At 38.7% G+C, this 23,992-nt stretch overlaps 1 protein-coding gene across 4 annotated transcripts in view; it reads right to left on the bottom strand.

Moving 5' to 3' along the window:
• cdk14 (cyclin-dependent kinase 14) overlaps positions 1-23,992 on the bottom strand; it is a 199,997-nt gene that overhangs the window by 119,196 nt on the left and 56,809 nt on the right. For all 4 annotated transcript variants that reach the window (XM_044358908.1, XM_044358909.1, XM_044358910.1 and 1 more), the window contains 4 exons: positions 16,916-17,161; positions 10,568-10,662; positions 9,866-9,945; positions 3,409-3,503 (listed from right to left, as the gene is read on the bottom strand). In XM_044358908.1, the coding sequence (XP_044214843.1) occupies positions 3,409-3,503; positions 9,866-9,945; positions 10,568-10,662; positions 16,916-17,161 (516 nt within the window). The remainder of the gene's footprint in view (positions 1-3,408; positions 3,504-9,865; positions 9,946-10,567; positions 10,663-16,915; positions 17,162-23,992) is intronic.

Here is a 23,992-nt window from a genome sequence, read left to right as displayed (position 1 = left end):
AAATAAATATTGTAATAATGATTCCAATCTTCCACAATTAGCCCTGATTATCTAATACTGACTATCTATAATATATTTCTATTTCCTATGATATGTGCTGTTGTCATTTGTCTACAAAGAGAGGAGTGTCAGTGTGGATTTGTTGCAGACAGCAGGTTTGGACAGTATCTGCACAGACTCTCTTCGCAAGCAGTTTTCACAGTAGCAACACTTTAAAGAGTTGTTTCATTTGCAAAGTTCTGCACCACTTTTCTCTTGTTAGAACACTGTGGACTAGTTTCTAGTGTTACAACAACACACTCCGGATAAAAAAAAAAGAATTTAGAGATTGTCACCAAATGTTTCTGTTCTTCTGGGATCAGTGAAGAAGCCATTTGGGCTTCCTGCTCACCACTGTTTTGGGAGGAGGTGGGAGGCAAGACCAGTGGAGAACACCGAAGACTCCAGATCATCAGAGCTCTTAGACTGCTTGCTTTTAGTTTAGTTAGCTAAGAATTTTGGGGGCAGATACTGAACAAGAGTTTAAAAAAACATCAGCTAACAATATATCTGCATATATTTGTTTTTTTAAATTAACATTTGACATCAGAGTTGGAGTCCAGTATCAAATTTCCTTATTGAATCCAAATCACTTTTCTTTTGTTTCAGTGGAGACGACTCCGCTCTGTCAGCCATGTTGGACTAAAAAGAGCATTCAGTCCAGTGGCGGTCACTGACAGTGCAACATAAATGTTAGAGTAATGTTTCTTTTCTCTCACAAACAATCTTCAACCAAGAAAAGTCAACTGCCAAAGTATTATTATGGCCTTTGTCAAATTACTCACAGAATTGATATTAATCATGTACATGTGGTATAAGTAGCTGGTGGTTTCAACTGGTGAAAGTGTTTGAGACATAGAAGATTTAATAAGTGGTTTGTTATCATGAGAGCTTAGTGAATACAGGTATTTTTCCAAATAGGAATTAGATCCTAACCCTTACCTTTACCTTAAGGGACCCAACTCTACATTACATAAATGATTATACTAATACGGTTCCTTTAGATTTAGTAGTTTAGGTAGTTTAGGTTTAAAATATTGTGGGGCACATTGGGGCCTTGTCTTTAATTTGTATGGGATAAAAAACCTCTCTTTAATTTCATGAATGAATTCCACAGAGACATGATTTAATGCCTCACCCCTCGACCCCCGGACTGACCTCTTTGCCAAGTGGGATCTGACAAGATGACACTGACCAAAGTTAAACACTGTGACAGAATGGAGACTGAACAGATCTCCTGAGAGACCATTTCTGACCAGCAACTAAATTATGGCCTGAACTAAAAGCATGAATGACCTTTGGGGTCATTTGAACCAGGAGAAATGACTGATAATTTAACACTCATGGACAGAAAACCCCTCTCCTTATCTACACAGACCAGAGTCTATTCTATTCTAACTCACATTCCTGGAGGACATTCATTCAACCTCTGAGCCAAAGCTGAATATCATATGAATGAAATGTCTTATCATTATGTAAATCATGTAATCTTATTTGTCATAGAAATACATAAAGAATGGTATAACTCTAATAGCTGTGTGATAATCTATTCAGGAGATGTTAATTTTTGATTTTATCACATTTTTACTACATGTGACAATACTGCCCTCTAATGATAAGATTAGAACTTCACATTGATTTTTTTTAATATCAAGAATTAATGAATGTTTATATGGTAACTATGTCATAATATTTTTAAAATAAGGTAAGTAGTTGTATTGAAAGAATGAATGAGTGTGAATTTTGCGTTTTAAAACTCAAAATTTAAAAATTTAAAACTTAATTTAATAATTAAAACAAAGAATATTCATCAACAATTCGGCATGAAAACACACCCAAAACTCTGCCCATTTTAATCCAAACTATTCTTCTATCAAGGCGTCTCTTTTCTTTGTTTTTCCACCTAGTATGCATGTATTTTAACCTTTTACTGAAACAAGTTCAATTTGTTTTTATTTTATTTGTAACATTAAGTCTCATGCTTCCATGTATAGTATTTCATTTTGAAGTTTACACTGCTACTGAATTAAGATTTGAGTGTAGTCGGATTAAACTTTATTTGGCATTAAACTAAGATTACAAGAAGCCAGCAAAGCCTGAATCCTCAACTCAGACTGAAACATCGCTCTGAAGAAGAAAACGACGGTTGAAACTGGATCTCAGCCTGCTTGCTCATCGTTCAAATTAAAAAATATAATTTCTTTAGAGAAGTTGAGTTAGCTTTCCCTTAGCATTCCCCGTCGCAATATGTTATCGTTGAGTCACACACTTTGAGCTGCTATTTCTTAACAATTTTCATTATTATTTTATTCCTATTATCATTTAAAGGCCTTATTATTCTTTGTCTTAATTATCTTATATTCTATCATGTATCCTCAAGATGTTTAGCTATTAATGTCTTCATTTATCCTAAGAAGTTGTTGTTGTGATTTCTTTGAGCATAGTTAACAGAGGTCACTGCTTTGAAAGAAAGAACTCATTGATCAAATTGAGAATTGAATTCAGGGTTTAATGTTTCCTGCGGACATTAAAGATTACCCTTACAGAGGTGGAGCCCATTATACAAGGTAATATGTCGATTAATGCCTAATATTCATAATGTGTAATGAGGTGAGATTACTCCCATAAGCCTCTAGGGGTTTTCTAAATCTCACCTGCACAATTCATTTCTTCTCTTTTGTTGTGTTGTTTTATGTTGTTTCGTTTTTACTGTGCAAATAAGAAAATAAAAAACTATTCCTACATATGCTTAAAATATCCAACGCAAATGAATTCAAATATATCTTGTACAAGTCGCACATATCATACTAGCTGATGTCTGCAGTATTATAAATTGAGGTCAATAGTAATTTTGAGTACGAAGCTTTCCAAAGGGTCATAAATAGGTACATTAATAGAAAACCCTGTCATTTGTGTCTACAATATGTGACAGGACAGATGTGGAAATGTACTAAAACGGTGACCTTGCAATAAAATGGCTGCCTGACTTCCTGTTCTGGGCACAGACAGACCAGCCTCTGGTGGTTCTGGCTGCCATCCTATGGCACCGAGCAAAGAGTGGAAAAAGCCCAGCCTGTATTAACATTCTTACAGTGCCCCATAAACAAGAGTATGCCAATCAAAATATCCACAGCTCATGTTTCTGTGGGCAGGGTATTAAAAACCTGAAGCTCAATCAGGGAGCCAGACGGTGAGGTCAAACTAGTAAAACTAAAGACACACACACCAACGAGTGTTGACCTCTGCTACCATTAGAAAACTGTGGTTTCACTTCCATTTGAACAAACACTAAAAACAGATCCTCAACCTAATTTCAGACTTCTTGAGGGTCCAAATGGGTGATGTCAGTGTGGCAGTGTGCGGACTCACCACATATTCAAAGACCAGAGTCAGGGTTTCCTTGGTGTGGATGATGTCATGGAGGAGCACGATGTTGGCGTGCTTCAGGCCTTTCAGAAGAGATGCTGCAGAGAGACGGGAGACGGAGTGTTAGTGTGAAACACATATTGAGATACCAGAGGAATCGTTATGATCTACGCCTTCATTAGCTGCATCATTATAATGCAACACGGGCCTTCTTACAAGCCTCACTACATACAGGGGATTAGCGAAAGATCAAAACAGAAAAAAGAAAATACAGGGTGGATTTACTGCTGCGAGTTCTCACACTAATTTGTCAACACATTTATGATGTAATGGACATGTTAACAGAGAGAGCAAAGAGATGATGTCTTGGGGAGATGATCAAATCTCCTGTTTCTTTACTGGCGAAGCTTACTGAGTCTTTACTGAGGAGGTTGGGTGTGATCAGCACATTCTGGTACAGACTTGCAAGCCTTTCACATGATTCGCTTCATCTGAGTCACACCTTGTGGACAGTTGGGGGGGGGTTGTGCAAATAATAGAAGGAGATATAAGAAATGTGGTGGATTGTGCAGTCAGCAAAGGTTTACACTCCCAAGGTCCAGAGAATTCGCAGGGGTCCGTTTAGTGTGGGAAGATTCTACACCTCTGAAAGCTGGGTGGAGATCTACACAAGAAAATGTACAGGGGAGCTGCACTGAAGTATTTCAAACAGGAAAAAATGACAGCTTTTTACAAAGATAGTCTTTGTTATCATCGTCATTAACTGAATCAATCATCATTCGTCGTCATCATCATCGTCATGGCATGGCATCTTGAGGTGAACATCTCTACCACATTTTATGGCAATCCATCCAATAGCTGTTGAGACATTTCAATACCTGTTAGGCAACCTGCTGCGTTTCTTTGTTCTTTTTTTTGTCTTTTCTCTATCTAGTTTTGATGTTGCAGAATTCAAATGTAATAATATTATTAATAAGGAAAGGCACAGCTAAATGCCACTGTATTAAAGTAGAGTAAATACATAGAATACACACATTGAACAATAAAAAACTGAGTGAAGATGCACATGCGTTCTAGTGAGGTGCTGGCTCGCATATCAAGAAAAGAGAATGGAACTCAATCTTTCAGTGAACAGCCTCCTTCATGATAAAACACTGATGAAACAATGGCAGCCATAAAAAGTATTATAAATGAGGTTTGACGATAATAAAAAGCAAAATACACCTTTAACGACCCCATCTACAAGTTTTAAAATCCTTGCTTTTAATATTAATCTATTATTATCAGTAATAGATGCTTGAAAATTTTTCTCACTGCTTCACTGTCGCCTTAATAAATATTTTGGAACGTCATGTTACTTCATTAATGAACATTTCTTTTTCAGCTGTGGGATATTTGTTGGACATATCCCACCACATCTTACCCATAGCGGGAATATTTAGGACTCTGCAGCCACCAACTAGACTGAAATACACAACTTTCATGTAATTTTTAGAGGTATGATTATATTTTAGCAACAGACTGCAAAGCATCGTCCAGCAATTACAGAAGCAAACACAACTGACAGACAAACCGGTCTGGCTACAGAGAAGCAATACAGAGGAATAGTTTCATTAGGACAGAATGTGAGAGCGGCATAATAAGTACAGTCTTTATTATGAGACAGAAATGGAATTTTCAGAATGGTTGCCAATCTGATTCATTTAACAAACACAAAGTTCTTTTCCAAGGGCACAGGGGAGTTTGACAGACAGATCCCTAAGAGAGTCGGCGAGTGATGGAGCCTCATGAATACATTCATCCTGTATGAGTACCTAAAGGTTGTTAAAGAAAATGAGATGAGCAGATCAAAGGCAGGACTCTTCTCAGTAAGCAGGAGGTTAGCACTACAGTCAGAGACCTCAAAGACCCTGTCAACCCCCCTCCCTCACACACATACTGTACATACACCCATACCATTTCTGGTAATGGGCATGAGTGTGTCTAGCTTTAATCAGCGCGGACACACAGACACACTCAGCTCTCCTCTACTCGGGATATATTACTTTATTCACCAGCAGTCTGTAATGCTGCTCACATATCTGTGCTGGGAGCTTCCTGCTCAGTAATTGCTGAATTAGTTCAATTTCAAAGTGCCTTTCTGAGTCGCTCACAGGGAGAGTTTTTGACTGTGTGTGTGTGTGTGTGTGTGTATCCCTGGATGGTTCTTACTTCATCAGTGCTGGATCAGATCAAACAGGCAGAATCATTTTCTCATCTGTATTCAAATGGCAGTTGTGCCTGTGGAGGTGAGTGTTTCTTCTTTAAGTCCAGCCAGGAAACTCAAGAGCTTTATCACAACTGACAGGAGAAACCAAGCCAGGGCATGCTCTGTGCTGCTGTTATACATACAAGAGGACAACTGGCAAGTCACGGGATGTCAGACATATGAGAGCAAAAATACAAAGGTCTGTATCAGTTTGGTCCACTGTGGGCACTACATGTTTTTCTGCCAAAGTATTTTGAAGGTCAGCGATTTAAGATGTGTTATTAGGTATATTACTGCAAAAATATTCCTCTTATCAGGTCATTGTTGAGTGTCGTTATAGTAAATAACTGAAAAATATCTTCCAAAGCAGTGAAATTGTTTCAAACTGTTTTCATTACAACTCAACTCAGTTTTCTACAGTTAGTGTATTTTTTATTGATTCTCATGCAGCAATTTGCCTTATTCTTTCTTATTTCAAGCAGTGGTGGAAAGTCATTAAGTACATTTACTCAACTACTGTAGTTTTTACTCCACTACATTTATTTGACAGCTTTAGTTGCTTTAAACTTTTCAGATTGAAATTTTACATAAAATAACAGAATTTTAAGCTAATAAATTACACTGCATTGTTAAGTATTAAACCAGTACCTCCCAATCTTTTTGTCTTTTGACACTTTACAAAAAATCTGTGTGTATGTGTCTCTTTGTCATGTTTCAGATGCCCAGGGGTTGTTAGCAGTTCCACCAAAGAGACATTTTCCAGGGTTCCTATACATTTTCCATTTCAAAATTCCATACTTTTCCTTTTACTTTTGGGTGCAGAGGATGCTGTGACAAGACTACAGTGCTTTTGTCCTTGTATATGGCTACTATTGCCGCCTCCCTGATGTTGGAGATGTCGAACACTTAGTTCTCCATATTATATTATATCCTTTTTGAAGCAAGAGCTTAGCATTGTCATGACAACTTGCCACACTGCACTCGCCGCCAGCCTGAACCGAGGCATAAAATTCACATAAGGTGTCATTAAGCATAACCACAGAGTATGTCTCCAAATCAGTGTTCCTTTGTTTTTTGGTAGAGAGAGTCTCTCAGTGTATTAACTGTCCATTTTGTTGCCTTTTTGTATTAATCTCATCCTTCTCTTCCTCTATCATTTTAAGCTCTTCAGGTGTCAGTTCCTTGTGTCGTTTTTCGCTTCGTTTCTTTCTTTTCTTCTCCATTTCTTTTTCCTCTGCTGCGCCCCATTCTCCAAAACATCATGACAAGTAAGTTTTGACAGCTGTGCTCTTTAATGTTGCTATGGTTACAGGTTGGGTAGTGGATGAATTTCGAAGGTGATTAAACTTGAGCTGAACTACGTGTGCATTAAATGGTTTTAATGCACACCTGCCAGCCAATCAGAAAAGAGTATTCACCCAGACCATAGTGTAATGATAAATAACTAACAAATATAAATCATACATTCTCCAGGATTTTTTCTATAGCAACTAGCTACAACTAGCTAACCAGCCACACTACTTAGCTAGCTAAACAGCCTAGCATGAACAAGCAAGGCACTAACTCTGCCAAACAAATTCAAATCTTTGCAGAAACAACTCAAAAGTGATACATTTGTTACCTAACTATCATTAATATACAACAAATCAACTTATGTAATACTCGCAGATAGGGATGCATGATATTATTGGCACGTCATCGGTATCGGCCGATATAAGCTCTAAAATGAAATATCGGCATCGGCCGAAATGAACATTTTCTGCCAATTATGAGAGGCCAATTTGTTGCCATCTCCTCCACCGAATAACTGTACTTCCCTCCACAGACTGTTTCATCCTGACGGTCCTGGTGCTTCCTCCACAGGCTCCACTTCACTCAGCTGTCCGTCAGGCCATCTGCTTCTTCTAGCAGAGGCTAGCTGGCCGTGCTGCTACTAACGCTCCGCTAGCCTCTCAGCTAACGTTAGCCCCGGCTCTCCATGTGGATCCAAGCAGAGCACCGAGCCCCGGTATGTTATTCAGGTTAAGGTGGGAAGAAGCAGCGTGTCTGACGGGCAGCTGGAGTGAAGTGTAGCCTGCGGAGGAAACATCCACGGCAAAAAAAGTTTCTAACCTCCGGGTTCGCTTCCGCGTTGTGCGGTCCACTGAATATGTGCAGTAGCGTTTCCCCCGCTGGCCCCGCCCACGAGCCTCCGCTCGGCCCATAGACTTTACATTGTGATGACGTCACAGATATTTAAAACGCTTTTCTCGGCTCCAGGAAAGTTTTACAAACATAAAACCCCAATGGATCAAAAGTTCATAACAGAAACAATCATAATTGATGTTGTTTGCAGTTCGAGGGGTCCTGCTGGAAAAAAATATCTGCATATATCGGTATCGGCATAGGTTTAGACCAGTTTAGACCAGTGGTGCCTACCAGGCACTAGCTAACTGTATATAATGTAGTTCAAATTAGCTCCATCTCCAGATGCTTCAGTAATATTAATGTACTTCGTTAAATGTATTTAATATATCGGGCACAGGGGATTTTCTGCAAAACAAGTACTTTTACTTTTAATATTTTTAGTAAATTTAGCTGATAATACTTTTGATCTTTTACTTAAGTAGGATTTTCCAAATGGGACTTACTACTTCTTGTAATAGAGTGTTTTTACATTTTACAGATATTGCTACTTTTACTTAAGTAAATTATCTGAGTGCTTCTTCCACCACTGTTTTCAAGATACTAACAATACTCTCTACACTATTCTTGAAACAGGTTGATGTATACTGGGAACAGGCAGGAGTAATCTCACTGCACCAGTAGATTTTCTTTTTAGGGTTCATTAACACAAAAAATGATTTGATGAGATGGACATTTTTTTGCCCTGTTTAAATATTTATCATTTACATTTGCAATCATCCATTAAATATTGGACATGTACTGAACACTGAAAATGCATTAGAAAAACTCTGTAAGGTAATGGAGCACATATTGAGTTAAAGCTACGGCTAAATGTCTGTTGCCGCTTGATTGTTTTCATTTATATATATATCTAATATTTTTTATTGAACTGTGCCAAGATCTGTATAAGGAGGTAGAAGTATGTATGATACAAAAATGAAGCGGCACATTTTTAGACAAGCATTATTTTTGAACTTATCAAAACAATTCATTTCTCACCTGAAAAAAATATCAAAAGTGAATCTGGTGGCACAACGAACAAATGGCATGAAAATTGTAATCATTTCAGGTCTGAGGTCCTCTGCCATTGCTGCTGGATGACAGAAATGCATGCTGGGATGTATGTTTACCCCAAACTCACATACAAAACAGTTACCAAAGTACTCTCAATAAAATAAGCAATTTGAAAGAACACTTCCGAATTCTTGCACTGTACAGACTTTGAACTGGAACAGTACTGACTGATGACAAGTCCATGAGAACATCAGTACAGACAAGTATGCAGACTGAGAACATGTCAAGTGTCACAAGAGCACTTTGCAGAGACTGAACAACAGTGAAAAGTGATGTGGCAGCTGCAGACTGTGTGAAAGCACAACTAGAACAGTGAGGTTAAAAGTCGATGCTGGAAAAGAACTAGTTTTTTGACGTGTTGTCTGACCACATCGGAAATCAAGAAGTGTTTATAGTTGTTCTGAACGACCAAACTCAAAGACGGAGTGTAAAACTAACAGTCGTAGAGTCCCCTGGAAGGCATTCATAGAGTTGCACCCTGTTTTTCACACGAAAAGTGACAGTAATAGCTGTGTAAAGAAAAAGAAAAAGAAAAAAAAAAAGAGGGCTTGAGAGAGAAACGCAAACCTTGATACTTTCACACCTCCATACAGCTGGCTAATCTCTGTGTAAAGTGGGTGTGAATGTTGGATTGACGGTTTTGGAAAGTTACAGAAACTGTCAAGACACAGACCCCCCTAATCCGACATCAAAAAGGTGCGGAGGCGACCATATGACAAGCAGTTCCAATGGTGCCTTAAGGGGCTTGAGGGGGGTTGAGGGTGTCTAGAACATCTCAGTGGTGGTAATTGTTAAGTTGTTTTTTCCGTGATTGAACAAGGGATCCAAACACCTTTCCAAATAACTGATTTCATAATGGAAATGATCAACAAAGCAGATTTTTACTCCAGTCAGCTCATTTGTATTCCACTAATGTTTAAGCAAAATAAAAGTATCTGTACTTTAAGTCCTTTCCACTCATGAAACTCCTACCTTCTCTTATGGCTGTGAAGGGCGTTCCTTCCTCCTCCTGCAAGCGAATCACCTTCAGAGCCACCAGTTTCCCATTCACCCTGGAAACAAGGCAGAGGACAACCAAAGTATGGTAATCTTGCGACTTTTTCTGGACATGAAAAAAGAATCTATTAAAATCAGTGAAGCCGGAGAACAGCGAGGATTGTTAAGTCAATGAAATGTAATTTAGCAGCAGTGGAGTGAGACCCGGGTACAAGGCCACAGGATTACAACTGAATGAAGCTCACCAATCAAAGCTGTTGTAGTAAGGAGCGACGCGAAGAGGAACATCATTACTAAGGAGATTAGTCTGTAGAGTTTCATACATTTACAGTGTGTGAACTTTCATTTTCTAGAATTTAATTAGCAAAACCTGGGAGGAAAGCCCAAAACTATAAAAGTAGACCATAACTATTGATTCAGTGAATAAAAACATCCATCCTGTAGTGATTAAAATAATAAAAATGACATTGCATGCGTGGGATTTGCAGTGAAAAAACGTATTTACATAATACCATACTCTGTAACTGTTATTGCTATTTCATGAAATTAATGTATTCAGCCACAGCACTGCTACTGTATAATTAAATGTAATATTCACTGCCTGCATGAGTGGCCCTTACAAACTATAAAGAGGAGTGACTGGATTAGACAGTGATTCGACATGCACGCACTACTTACTTGCTTTTGCCTTTGTAAACTGTGGCATATGAACCCTCTCCCAATTTCTCCAGCTTTTCATAGGAATCGGCCTTTCCAAACTTGGGGCTTGTAGGCTGAGGAAAAGAAAGAGATATGAAAGATAATATTAAAATGATGAATTCAGTAACCCAGAAAAGAAAAGTCTCAAGAGGACTTCACAGAAGACATTACATGTCTATGAGCGATATTAAAACTTGGAGGCTCCCGGCTGCATCGCCGGGGAGGTGTAATGTCAGTGAGGAGGAGGAGAGAGAATTTCACAGTCTCTTTGTCAGACTACTTTTGCATCTAATCATCAGCTCAGAACTTTAAGACATTTTTCACTCTAAAACTCCAACTTATCGGGGGCTGACTCAGAAACACTCAGGTGTAGGGAAGAGACGTGATATGTGATGTGATACGTGTTCTTGACAGTCTTTCACATGCTGTGTTCTACATACTAACTGTGCACAGATGCTGATCATCATTATGGCTGCGTATCATATGACATTTTTTGATATTAGAGTGGATATAAATTTCAGAGCCAATACAAAAACAACACTTTCTTGGAACCTTATTTTTTAAGGAATATAAACAAGCCAACGTCCTAAAAAGTTAGAAGTTGTCTTAACACAAGCAGCCATACAAGAAGATTGTCTTGAGTCTAAGACTGGCATTTTACTTATTTATTTACTAAATTTGGAACTATCTGATCAAAAAACTAAGCAAACAAGACTAAGACTCTTAGTGCCAACTTTCGTTACTTGACAGTTTTGAATAGTCAGTGGACAGATATAATTTCACTGGTACCAAAAAATTAATGAGGTTTTATACAGCCCTATGCTATTTTTGGCACTTACAGTGTTATATAAATCAATGTCCTTTTTTTTTCTTGTACTAAAATAGATGCGGAATGTGTCTGACGGACATTAGTCACACTGTGACTTTGTAGTGCCAGCAAAATGTTTTTCCAAAGATTTACTTTTTTTCTGAAATCTTTAATGAGATGTCTCACTGGCAAGGGTCCAACTGCAGACTTCACTTTTAGGGAGTTGAAGTCTGCAAACTAATGAGAAGGGTCTAGACTCATCATGTGTCAAGTGTGTCACTCTCTTTTAGCTGCCCTTTTCACCTTAAGAACTTTATCTAAAAAGATTCGGTCAGACTCAGAGTTTTTCACCGTGGCTACAAGCCTACAATTAAGGATATTAGTAAATGCTAAAATGTAATGTAACAGTTGTAGTACAAGTAGAGAGGAGTTGTGATGTCAGTGATGTCCTTTATACAGTGATGTAAAATTTGCTACCATTAGCTAACATTAGCTGCTGTAAGCTACATACCAGACCAAATACAACTTAGCAGCAAAAACACACTTCGATAAAAGTGCGTGGAATCAAGCCAGGGTACATTTTATTGCTTATGAATTAAATTTTTCATTTGGAAGAGGAAGACTGTGTTACTTAAGCTAATCATTACTGTAATGTGTGTCAGCCAATTTAAAAACTGAGCTAAATATCATCTCTTGTAGTGACAGAAATATTTGGCTATGTTAGCTGAATAGATACAAGGCTAAACTGCTGAAGTGTGAATTGCAAATTTTGACCTGCGGAATAAAACTGAAAACAGAAACATTTGCTAGACTGTCTATCAGTGTTTGATTTTAGTGTATTTTCTTCCTCTGTGCTAAACACACAACTTACTGCCTTCAGAACTGATACAGTACATGTGAATTATTTAAAAGATTATTTAGAGCACTTCTTAACTCCTTGCTAAGGACAAGAAGCTAACCATACTGTAACTTCAGTGACAAACACAAAATGTTACGCAATAAGCTAATGTTTAGTAGCATGTTACCTGACTAATGTTAGCGACTATAGGCTAAGTTTAGCATTGAGTTGTACCCAACCCTATTTTTTTGTCACTCCTCGCTGATGTTAAAATGCTAACATTAGTTACATGTGTCTTTATGAGAAGCCAAGATGTATTTGAACATTCAATTTGCTGTGTGCCTTTGTTAGATTATTAGATTAGGCTATTCTTTCACTCAGAGCATATATTTCACACTAAAGTTACTGTTATCTTCTCATCCTAACTAAGTAAAAATTAAACAAAAACACCTTTATGCTTCCATACAGCTCAAAAATGACAAAAAAACTTAGTATGCATTTTGACTTTTCCGAACACACTTTATTTGTCAAACTTCCACTACATACTCAAAACCTGCTAGAATCAGTATAAAGTATGAAAATGGGACACAGTTATTACACACACAGACACCTCTACAGAATGCCTAAACCTTGATATAATCTTTGTAGCCTACATCTGCACTGTCCTCACGGCTTTATCTTCTCTCTGTTGTTATCTTGCCATCCTCCGAGGCATTAATACGCTCAGCATTTCTGAGGGCTTCTCTAAACAAATTAGACTTCCCCCTGGGATCAAGCAGGAAGTGAAACTCTATCTGTGAAAGAACTGAGTTGGACAGCTAGATATTCTGCTACTGGTGGCCTGAGGAGCCTCTCAGAGAGACTCATGTAGCTGCCGTGACTCTCTCTCAGTGACGCTGAGATTGGACTACAAAGAGACTCCCTTCTCATGCATTTTTCATCCACAAACACAGTCTTTAATCTGACTTCAGTAGACTGCATCATTTATTTGAATGAATGAATGAATGAACAAGCACTCAGTGAAGTGTAATCTGCATTTTCTGCAGAGAAATACAGTAGACTATTTTTTTTGGGTTATCATTAGCAATATAGTGTACAGTAATGTTTTATCATTAGAAAACTTCATATTTTATTTTTATTTTTTTATTTTATCATGTGAGGAATAGAATTCCAGATCCAAACTGACAAACTGGTGATGGCTAACCAACCGGACATCGTGTTGATCGACAAACAAAAGAAGAAGGCAGTGGTGATAGATGTAGCAATCCCAAGCGACAGCAACATCAGGGAGAAAGAACACGAGAAACTTGAAAAATACCAAGGGCTGAAAGAGGAGCTAGAAAAGATGTGGGGAGTTAAGGCAACAGTGGTGCCAGTGGTAATCGGAGCACTGGGGGCTGTGACCCACAAACTGGGAGAGTGGTTCCAGCAGATTCCAGGTACAACATCTGAGATCTCTGTCCAGAAGAGTGCAGTCCTAGGAACAGCTAAGATACTGCACAGAACCCTCAAACTCCCAGGCCTCTGATAGAGGACCCGAGCTTGAGGAAGACACACCACCACCACCACCACCACCCATGGGAGGGGGGTGAGAGGGGGATTTTTATATTATATATATATATATATATATATATATATATATATATATATATATATATATATATATATATATGGAGAGAGAGGGGGAGAGAGAGAGATATTCTGCACCCATAATAGAGATAAATCTCATAAATCCCACACCTCAGGGATTACCTAACTTAAAATGTAAGATTTTATATTGTTGGCACTGCACTTTCTCCACATAACTATTAAAGGATGTGGGCTTGCAGATGTCTGTTTATACTCACACACAAAAGGAAATCATAAACACATGTGCAACACACACATGCAGTACTCAACTGTAGCTTTTGGGCACTGAAGCTAACTGGCAGAGGCTCAAAACATCATTATTAAAGTCTTTATTAAAGAAGACAGCTGTTTAAGATTGAACTTCAAATTATATTTTTAACGGTGATGCATTTTATAAAGCTGGAAAAACCTGACAGTTAAGGGAAAGCTCTCACTGGAACCATAAAGACACTATAACCAAAGTTTTCTGCAGGCTTCGGTTGCTCCTGTTAATTATTTTTAACTGTATCAGACAGGAGTGAACCAAATATCTAAAACTGAAGATTCAGCAATGAGTTATGCACTAAAATATTTTGAATGCGCACTCCCTGATTTATTAAAATGCCCCACAGGACTATTAAATCCAAAAGTTCTCCTCAAGAGTCTCATGCAAGTATGTAAAAGTAACAGGACACAAAGAAGAAGACTTGAGATAATAAATGGTTGAGTCTTGCAAATCAATGCTTTGCTGGTTTTATTGTAGACATTACAATTAGGCTAAACTGAGGTACAGAGTATTTTCTGCTGCAGTTGAATAGTGTTTTCTGGTGGCTTATTTCTTCTAACTTGCCCTCATGACATGAGTGCAGCGTCTTCGCTTATGAATCAGCCTATTTTCTCTATCTTAAATGCCAAAGAACAGTCCTCCATATATGTTTTTCATGCAAGTGCCTGCCTGTGAAATGTTTATGAGAGAGTTGGGTTGGTCGGGTTGCCAAAACAAAAAGACCATGAAAGGGATAATTTACAGATTTTCATAATCATGGCTGAAACAATTCATTAGTGTCTTGCAGAGATGCTGGCAGGCAATCAGTCAAGCCTCATATCACACTTATTAAATCTTATTTGTGTGCACATTCATTAGGCATTTTATATTTGGAGTCAAATTAAAAAAAATAACCACATATGTATAAAACCTGAAAACCTCATTTGCATGATTAAGAAAATCATGTTGTTTGTAAACAGACTTCAATTAACTGTGTGGAGAAAAACAGGCGAGTAAATTTGTGTCAGATGAAGAAAAGAAAATGAGCTTGGTGCTGAAATAAAACACATGAGGAAAAAAAAACAGTCATTTCAAAAGTCATACCATGCTGGTGCTATGATGGACATGTCTGGGGTCTGAGGATGTGTTTTTTTATAAGAAATTAGACAAAAGAAGCTCTTATCCATTGGTCAAGCATCACATCATCCAATGAGCAAAACCTATAGGATTATTTAAACATATTGCTATGACAACACATCAGAAGACCCTGGGCTCTTTTCAAATCGTCAAAGGCCATAATGTTAACACACTTACATGTGATATATCCATTCAACAAAGGACCACAGTCTCTCGCATATGATGATCACAACACATTTACACTGAAAGATGGTTCACAATTACAGTGACCACGCATATTCTGAAAGTACATCTACTTAAATGAATATATAGACACATGATAATTAATAAATGATGAACTATAAGCACGCAACTGAGTTTTCTCTCACAAGCAAAAGAAAAAAATATCACCTCTAGCCCTATCCTACCTCAGAATAAGCTATGTTGCCATAGCAACACTTGCACAACTGTTGACTGCTTTCTCTCCCACTGTTAATCAACCCAGCCAGAGGTGACTGCCCAAATACTGTATCATCAGCATCAATGCTCTTGGTGAACAACAGGAAGACACTGACTGTGCGCAGCTTCCTGAAGTCTTATTGAACTAAGACTTATGTCTAGGTTGACAGGTTTGGTACCATTGTACCTGTATGGAGACTACAGCTGGAGACAATGCACAAAAGTACTGACAGATAGAATATTGTTCATTAAGGAAGAGTTACAGTGCAAAACACCCACTATAACTGAACATTTTTACTTTTACGTTTCTGTTTGTGTATGAATAAAACAAAGATACAACATGTTATTAGGTGAGCTTTAGGTGTCGGTGGGCAGTTTTTTAAACTTTGGACAGAGCCAGGCTAGCTGTTTCCTCCTGCTTCCAGTCTTTATGCTACACTTGGCTAATCATCTCCTGGCTCCAGCTCTGCACTTAACACACAGACATAACAGTGGTCTTCTCATCTCACTTGCTAAAAGCAAGCGAATACGTTCATTTTGTGTAATATTAAACAATTCCTTTAAATACATAATCATTAGGCAACCATTAGGCAAGTGGAACTGAGCCAAAGGCAGGAAACAGCAAACATACTGGTGAAGTCCAGTATGTTTACTTCTTGTTAGTGACTCAGTAATGTCATACCAGACCAAGTAAGGTTGTAGCAGTAAAACCCCTGAATGTACTGATTTGAGCAAGGTGCATTTGAATGCTTATAATCGTGACTTTTCATTTATAGGAGGAAGAATGTGGTATTTTATCACAGACTTGACCCAGAAACCACAGTGAACGAATTCTACTAAAAGCAGTCAAGGATTAGACAGCTTTGAGTAAATGATAAACCTGGATGTCTATGTGGAATTCGAGCATTTAATAGATGTAATCCACAATCAAAGTGTGCAGCTGTTCCCCGGTGATGCAAGCGGTAGCCAATCAGAGGCAAGAAAGGCTCATTTTGGCACCGAGACCTCTAATCATGGTCTTTAGGAGATTTTCAGACTACTGATTGACAAATGACTTCATCACCAGGTGTAGGGTTTTTATGGTGGTTGACTAGGGTAATGTTTTATTAAAGCAAATTATGTCAAATAAATAAAGATAAGGATGAGAGGCCAAGCAGATTATTGATCATTACTACTAGTCAGTCAAAGAATGTAATTACACAATGACTCTATGTGTATGAAAGGTGTACTTACAGAACTGGGGCTGGAGTGTCGGCGTAATTTGGGCGACTCTTTGCCGGCAGATGAGCTCTTGGCATTGATGCAGGCATTGTTCTCAGAGTGGACCCTCTTCACCTGGCTGGCGGGCTTCTCGAACGGGTCAAAGCCACTCTGCGTGCGCTGAACTCTCACCTTCTTGTCCTCAGGGATGGTGTCCAGGGGCTTGATGACCGAGTCCGTTCCCTGGCAGCTGCGTGTGGACATCTTTGTGACACATATCTGTCAAAAGAGAAAGGAAGAGGGAAAAGAGAGAGAAGATAAAAGTGAGCAAAAAAAGAAAAAAGAAAAAAATCCATCTGCCATTACCAATGTTCAGCCAAAAACTGACTGTGTCCCCGTCTTCCAGATCCTGCCTGTTTTTCATCTCTCTGTCAGCCTTGGTCTCTTCCCTCCCTGTAGAGTCTTGCTGCTACCTCTCTGCTAAGATGAGAGCCTTTTTATCTCCATCTCTCTTTTCTCTGATCAAAACAGCTCCAGCCTCCATCGGCTCTGCTGCTGCACACGCAGCCGGCTGCTGCTGCTGCTGCTGCTGCTACTCCCAAACCACACATTCACATTCACACAATTCCATCTTATCTCTGACACACATCTACTTATCCATACCATTGTGCAGACCTGCTACAGATTGTCTCCTACAAGCCCACTGGGCACACACCCAGCCCTCCACACTCCCCATCTATTTTCCAATACAAAGCACCTTACCAGCTGCTCCTCCACCATGGACTGTGTATATTGGACACAAAAGATGCAGGCGGCATGACATGTTTTGCCACGGCTCCCTTCAGATTAAATATTTAGGCCCGGGCTCCCCTGCAGGAAGAACTTCTAATTACTGTAATACACAAGGAGGAGTCGTGTTGCAGTTCGCTGGCTTGTTCTTCAACATGAGGCCAGGTTTCATTGGCCACACTGGAGCATTCCTCATACACAGGCTCCCTTATTTCTAACGCCAACATGGCAACTTCTTTGAAAAACAATATGAAAGCAAACACCCTCGTGATAGTGATCGTATACTCTAGGTTGATTACATTTACAGTGATTTAGTTTTTCTTATTGTGTCATGCATACAAATCTATCCAGCTGATATGAGCTTATAAAACACTAAAAATTACTACAATCTAGATCCAGAATTCAACATACAGTTTGAGGAAAACAATTTACTTTTGAATTTTCAGACTTATAATGAGATTATACTGTGATTATTACAATATTTCTTGTATTTGTGATCTACTGTACAACACAAGATATACTTTTGCCAGGCATAATCACAAGCATGTATCTTGTTTCTACATTAAAGCATTCAGCAGTACATTTCTAAACCATTGTTGGGCTTACAAAGGACACTTTAAAAAAATGAAAAAGAATCGTCTTTTTGACACTGTCAAAACTGGCACCTACATTACCCACAATGCAACTCAACCGCCAACATTTCTGTTGGAGATTTGGGTGTGTTATGCTAGTGGTAGCTAATATATCCTGGAGCTGCGAGACAGAGGTCTGGTAACTTCTTTCTAACTCCACACCCCCAGATCTTTTTACTTTGCAAACTTATAGTCTTCAGCTCCAACCAACACTGACTTCCACACAGCTCCCTCTGGAGCCATAAAAGGCTTTATAAAAGCTTTTTCACATAAGGAGTAGCGCACCCCAACACCTGTACACACATGCTTATGTGTAAAATCTGAGGAGTTCCTCTGTAATATTATCAGATACAATAATGCAGCTGCTTGTTTAGAAGGTCCTCCAAGGGTTCAAACCAGTGAGTCAGAGAAAAGTCATCTTAAGAGCTTGCTGGTTTGTTTGTCACTTACAACACTTAATGAGCTACTTACTAGCCATCCATCTACATTGATGCAATCGTTTCCATGGAAAAAGATTTGCGACTGTTTTGGTCTGTTCTGTACAGCAATAAGACACAACCCAGAGCTAACATCATCAAATTATACATAGTGGTGTATGTTCTTCAAGAAAACCAACTTTGGACAAGCATACATAGTACAGATAATACTGTTGTCTGACCAGCCTGCAAAGTTAACGTTAAGGAACTACAGCTGAGTTAATTTGGCAGCTACACTTGCCAACAGTCACCAGCTAAAAGCGTGACATTAATCAAGCCGTAGCAAGTGAATTATGTGAGTTATAATTAAAATCACAGATCCTGTAATTTGAAAATTGCTCTTTCAAATTGCAATATTCAATAGAAAAACAATTAAATGTTCAGCCCTAATGCAGCACATATTTCCAAGTCAAAAAAATGAATTATAATAATTTGATTTTATTATTTTTTTGTTTTAACCTTTATTTATTCAGCAAAGTTTCACTGAGAGGCAGCCTCTCTTTTGCAGGAACGCCCTGATCATAAAGGTACACACATTCACGCACGGACACTGCCCAGTACAACCACAGACTGATCTGCTGGTTACTGGGCAGCTCTACTGGAGCAGTTGGGGTTAAAGGCCTTGTTCAAGGGCACCTCAGTGGTGGTAATGAGGGAGAGGAAAGCACTACTTTTTCACTTTTCAGATTCATCCTGTCAATCCGACTATTGAACCGATAACCTTCCAGTCACAAGCTCGCCTCTCTAACCTTTGGGCCACCAATGATTCACCACAATTCACTTCACTTAATCAGATTTACAGACCAGCCTACATTGTAACCTCCAAGAAACCCATATAAAAACTACATGAATAGTCCCTCTTGCCATTTTTCCAAGTTGTTGAGACAAAGTTTGTTATGCCTCAAAATTAAGCAATGTTCCCATTTTTATCCATCTGTACATTGGAACTTTTCAAGCAAGAAATACAGTGGAAGCACTCCAAGAGAAGGAGTAGGAGAAAAAACATGTCTAAGCAAAGGAGCATGCAAAATGAGCCAGAAAATACACGAGAGAGAGAGACGCAGGAGGAATACAAAGAAATGAGGAGCTTGAAAGCATATGTGGTAATGAGACAGCAAAACTGTCACAAACATGAGTCCCATGCATAATCCTGTATGTCCTCAGTGACGGCAGCTATCATCTGGAAAAGTACCTAAACTAACAAAAACAAATGCTGTCATTTAGGACTTATCACACTACAAGGCATCAATAATTGATGAGCGTGTCTGCGAAGGACGTGTTCAACAAAGCTTGTGTTCCAAGCGCTCCGCAGCGACTCATCGGAGGCTAAGGGACATGACTGGATGATGAAAAGGTCACAAACGTTCAAAACTGGGAACACAAAGACCAATACACTGAGGACAACAGAAGTCGTTCCCTCCTGTATGAAGACTGACAAGTTTCCAAAATCCTTCATGGTGGTAATAACTATCTCGCCACACTAAAAAAAAAAAAAAAAAAAAAAATGAACCAGTGACAATGCCTGAACCCATTATATTTTGTTTGAAGTAACCACACAACAGCTGCAAACACTTTCAGCCACTAGTTGATGGAATGTGACTAGGAACATTTATTCAAGTTCTATAATTAAGGACACTTGTACTTACTTGTACTTGTGCTTGAGTATTTCCATTTTACTCCACTACATTCACTATATTTCAGAAAGAGAGACTGTACTCTTTCTCTACATTTATTATTTTTGACAGCTACTAGTTACTTTTGAGAACAATATTTCACAAACCAAGAGTACAAAAAAAAGTAAACAGCCCATAAAATGCCAATATGTAAATAGTATAAAATTTGCTCCACCTAAACACATGTTAATGCATCAGTTATAATAATCCAATAACACTAACAAGGGTAACAAGGGTTACTTTTGATCATATCAGTACATATTGCTACTAATACTTCTGCATTTTTACTTCAGTAAGATTTAATAGAGTATTTTCATACAGTGGTATTGCCACATTGGCTAATGTAAAGGATCTGAATACTTCTTCCACCACTGACAGCATATGATCATGTGTCCACTGCCAATAGTCTGTTAGTCTATGGCTGCTCTGAGTGTGTGTTAGGTTTCCTAGAAAGTGCAAAAGAATCCTTTATAGTTGTGCGCATCGATACACTGTTACTCTACACCTCTATCTCGCTAATCCTGACGAACACTTCCTACTGCTCCTGGCATGAATGATTTTGCATTGACGTGATTTTTTTGTGAATGACAGTACTGGCTTTATGAAGTGGACTATGATTGTAGAGGTTTGCGTGTTGTTTGCTCCTTCTTCATTAACAGCATCTGTGCTAAGTATTGTGTTTGGAATATGATAGTCCTCTGTTAGCTACATTGTTGCCCTTCATCAGTGTTATACAACACACCTGTGCTCAGTTACAGCTGCTGGTTTGCACGCTCACTGAGAGCATCTCCCCAACACATTCATTCATAAATCATTGTATGTACTGTATGTGAATCAGGATTGATCTTAAATTGCACACATGCTCCACAAATGTATTATTGGCGTAACACCTAAATAATCATATAATGGAACAGAAATCCTTGGTGATATATGGTAGGGTATGTTTAGTATGGAAACTAAACAAGACTAACAAACCAAAAAAGACAAAGAAGAAAGAACAGAGTGATATAATAGCTGGCCAGGAAAGAAAAAAAAGGTAGAATTGGCTGCTCTGTAGCTTTGTTGATCCCAACCCTGACCAGGACCAACAACAAACAAAAATAATCGATGGAGGCATGGCTGGGTAGACGGAGGGATAATAACCTCTCGTGGAAGCAGTGGAGTGATGTGACCAGAGAAACTGGGTGAGGCTGGGAGGACATCAATGAAGCGCCAGCTGCTCAGTTTATGCTGAATCCAGACAAAACTATTAAACATGTGCTAAATATAGCATTAGTCTGGTCTAAAATTAGAACACAAACACATCTCAGGCATTGTAATAAGGTCACAAAAACCTGAGATGGATGATGAGGTTTTAAAACTCACAAGATGTTACGCACTGCTGCACTCTGCAGACACAAGCTACTGTAGCACTAGAGAACTAACATCTCACTGCAGAACTGATACCTATACTGGAAAGCACCTAATTCAGGTACACCAGTATAAGACTGACATTTAATATGAAGCTCCAAACTTCAATTTTAATTTACTTGCCACTTAATTTCCTACAACTCACTTCAACTCATGATGCACAAAAGAATGTGGACATCTGAACAAAGTATGTGGACATCCAAACATTACACCTACAGTATATGTCATAGTTGAACATGTCATTCCAAAAACCATGTTCATTAATCTGCTGCATTAACAGCTTCCACTCTTCTGGTTTCAAGCTTTCCAGCAGATTTTGGGACCTGGCTGCAGGGATTTACTCTCATTTATTATATGCTGTAGCATTATGATTTCCATACAGCAATAAATCCACATATCACTAGAGTCTGCCTCAGAGGACCTGACAAACCAGCACATTTCACTAATACTGTACGGTCTTTTAACAGAGGCAAGGAAATAACAGACAGGGCTTCTAGGTCTCTACCAGCCTACTGCGTCATCATGCCATCGCTCATTAACACATCCGCAAGCGAGCAACACATATTTATAGAAAAATACTAGTTATTCATTACTGTGAAGCCCTCAATGCCTGCAATTACTATATTATATCAGTAGACGGAGAGGAGATTATCTGCAGATGATCCTCAGCCTCATACTTTCTCTGCTCCAGCTGATATAATGAATCTATAGAAACACAGAGACACAGAGATAAAGAGGGCAGCCCAAAGTATGATCTGGAAGAGGCAAACCTTTATTCCTGCAAACTCAATCAAAGCTCTGTGTACACATGTAAGCCTTCTGTCATTTTAATCTCTAGGAGCACAAGAAGGCCCTTTCTTTAACAGACCCCTAGCCACTAGCTCTCTGTTATCAATCTGCATCAACTCACACTAAGAGCTATGGATGGCACTCTACATTAATGGGGTGGTTGTATCTGTGGAACATACTCACAGCTCTCCACTTTGAGTAGGAAACATCCGTCACTACAGACACTGATAAGATGTTTGGCTCAACTGTGGTCCAGTGTGCAACTTACACAAGTGTGATGTGGAAACTTGAAGCCTCAAGTGCACAAACACTGAGAATGGACTTTACAGTGAAGTATGAGACATCTTGTCTCAAGCAGTTAAACTTTTGAAGATAAAAATAACTTTGTTATTTATAGATCCTGGATTTTTCGGTGAGGGAGCAGTAGATGGAATTTTAAGAATTTAAAACAAGGCAATTGAACTTTCTTGAAGTCAGACACAAATGATTATTTCAGTATTTTTATATTTTGAAACATTTCTGGATCTTTACATTTAAAGTATATTTCCTCCATTATCCACCACCCATGCTTCTGGTTAGGGGTAGTGGAGAATTCAAAGTCAGTGGTGGTGTAGACATGGTTGGAGGGTTTTATTGTCCACTCCAATTCCTGGTGTAGGACTCAAACCAGCATGTGTTTCTCCTGTTCCAACCATAGCTGATTATGTCTTGTTAAAGCTGTACAAATCAATATTTCTACATGAGCAATGGATGAAATGACTTCATAGAATGTGAAAGGGGTCACTTGTAGTGATGAACCCACAGAGAATTATCATCCAACACTGTAGTTCCACTGGGTGTCTTAGCTCATTGTTCTGATTTTATGGGCCACAACTTCATTGTTTTGGTTCAGTCTCACATCTCTCACAACCTGGTTTCCAGGAGCTGTATGCAGGCACCAAACAGCAGACATATTTTAAACTAGCTGGTGAACTGAGGAGATGTTGGGGACAAAATAGAGCTAAAAGGAGAGTGAATATTGGACTTAAATTTGTCAGGTTGATCTGTGTCTGCTGGATGTGTGAACAGGTAATAGTTTGTTAAAATGTTACAAGGCAATGATTTTTAGCTTGTTGTAGAGTTTTACCCCGAAGTGGAAAAATTAAAACATGATTAACAGCATATAGTAATCAGAAATATGTAATTACAGTCATAAATAAAACTGTAAGCATCCAAAAACAAAGCTACTCAAAGCACTGGGCATTCTTGTTCTACGACAAGAGCGCCACCTCTGCTAATCATGTGGGTGTCCTAATACATCTGGCTTTCCTCTGTTTCCCAGATGGGAACGCCCCTCCAAGA

The sequence above is a fragment of the Thunnus albacares genome, chromosome 8 (assembly GCF_914725855.1).
Source record: "Thunnus albacares chromosome 8, fThuAlb1.1, whole genome shotgun sequence".
In the NCBI taxonomy this organism is placed as follows: domain Eukaryota; kingdom Metazoa; phylum Chordata; class Actinopteri; order Scombriformes; family Scombridae; genus Thunnus; species Thunnus albacares.
This window is presented reverse-complemented; position numbering and strand designations above follow the sequence as displayed.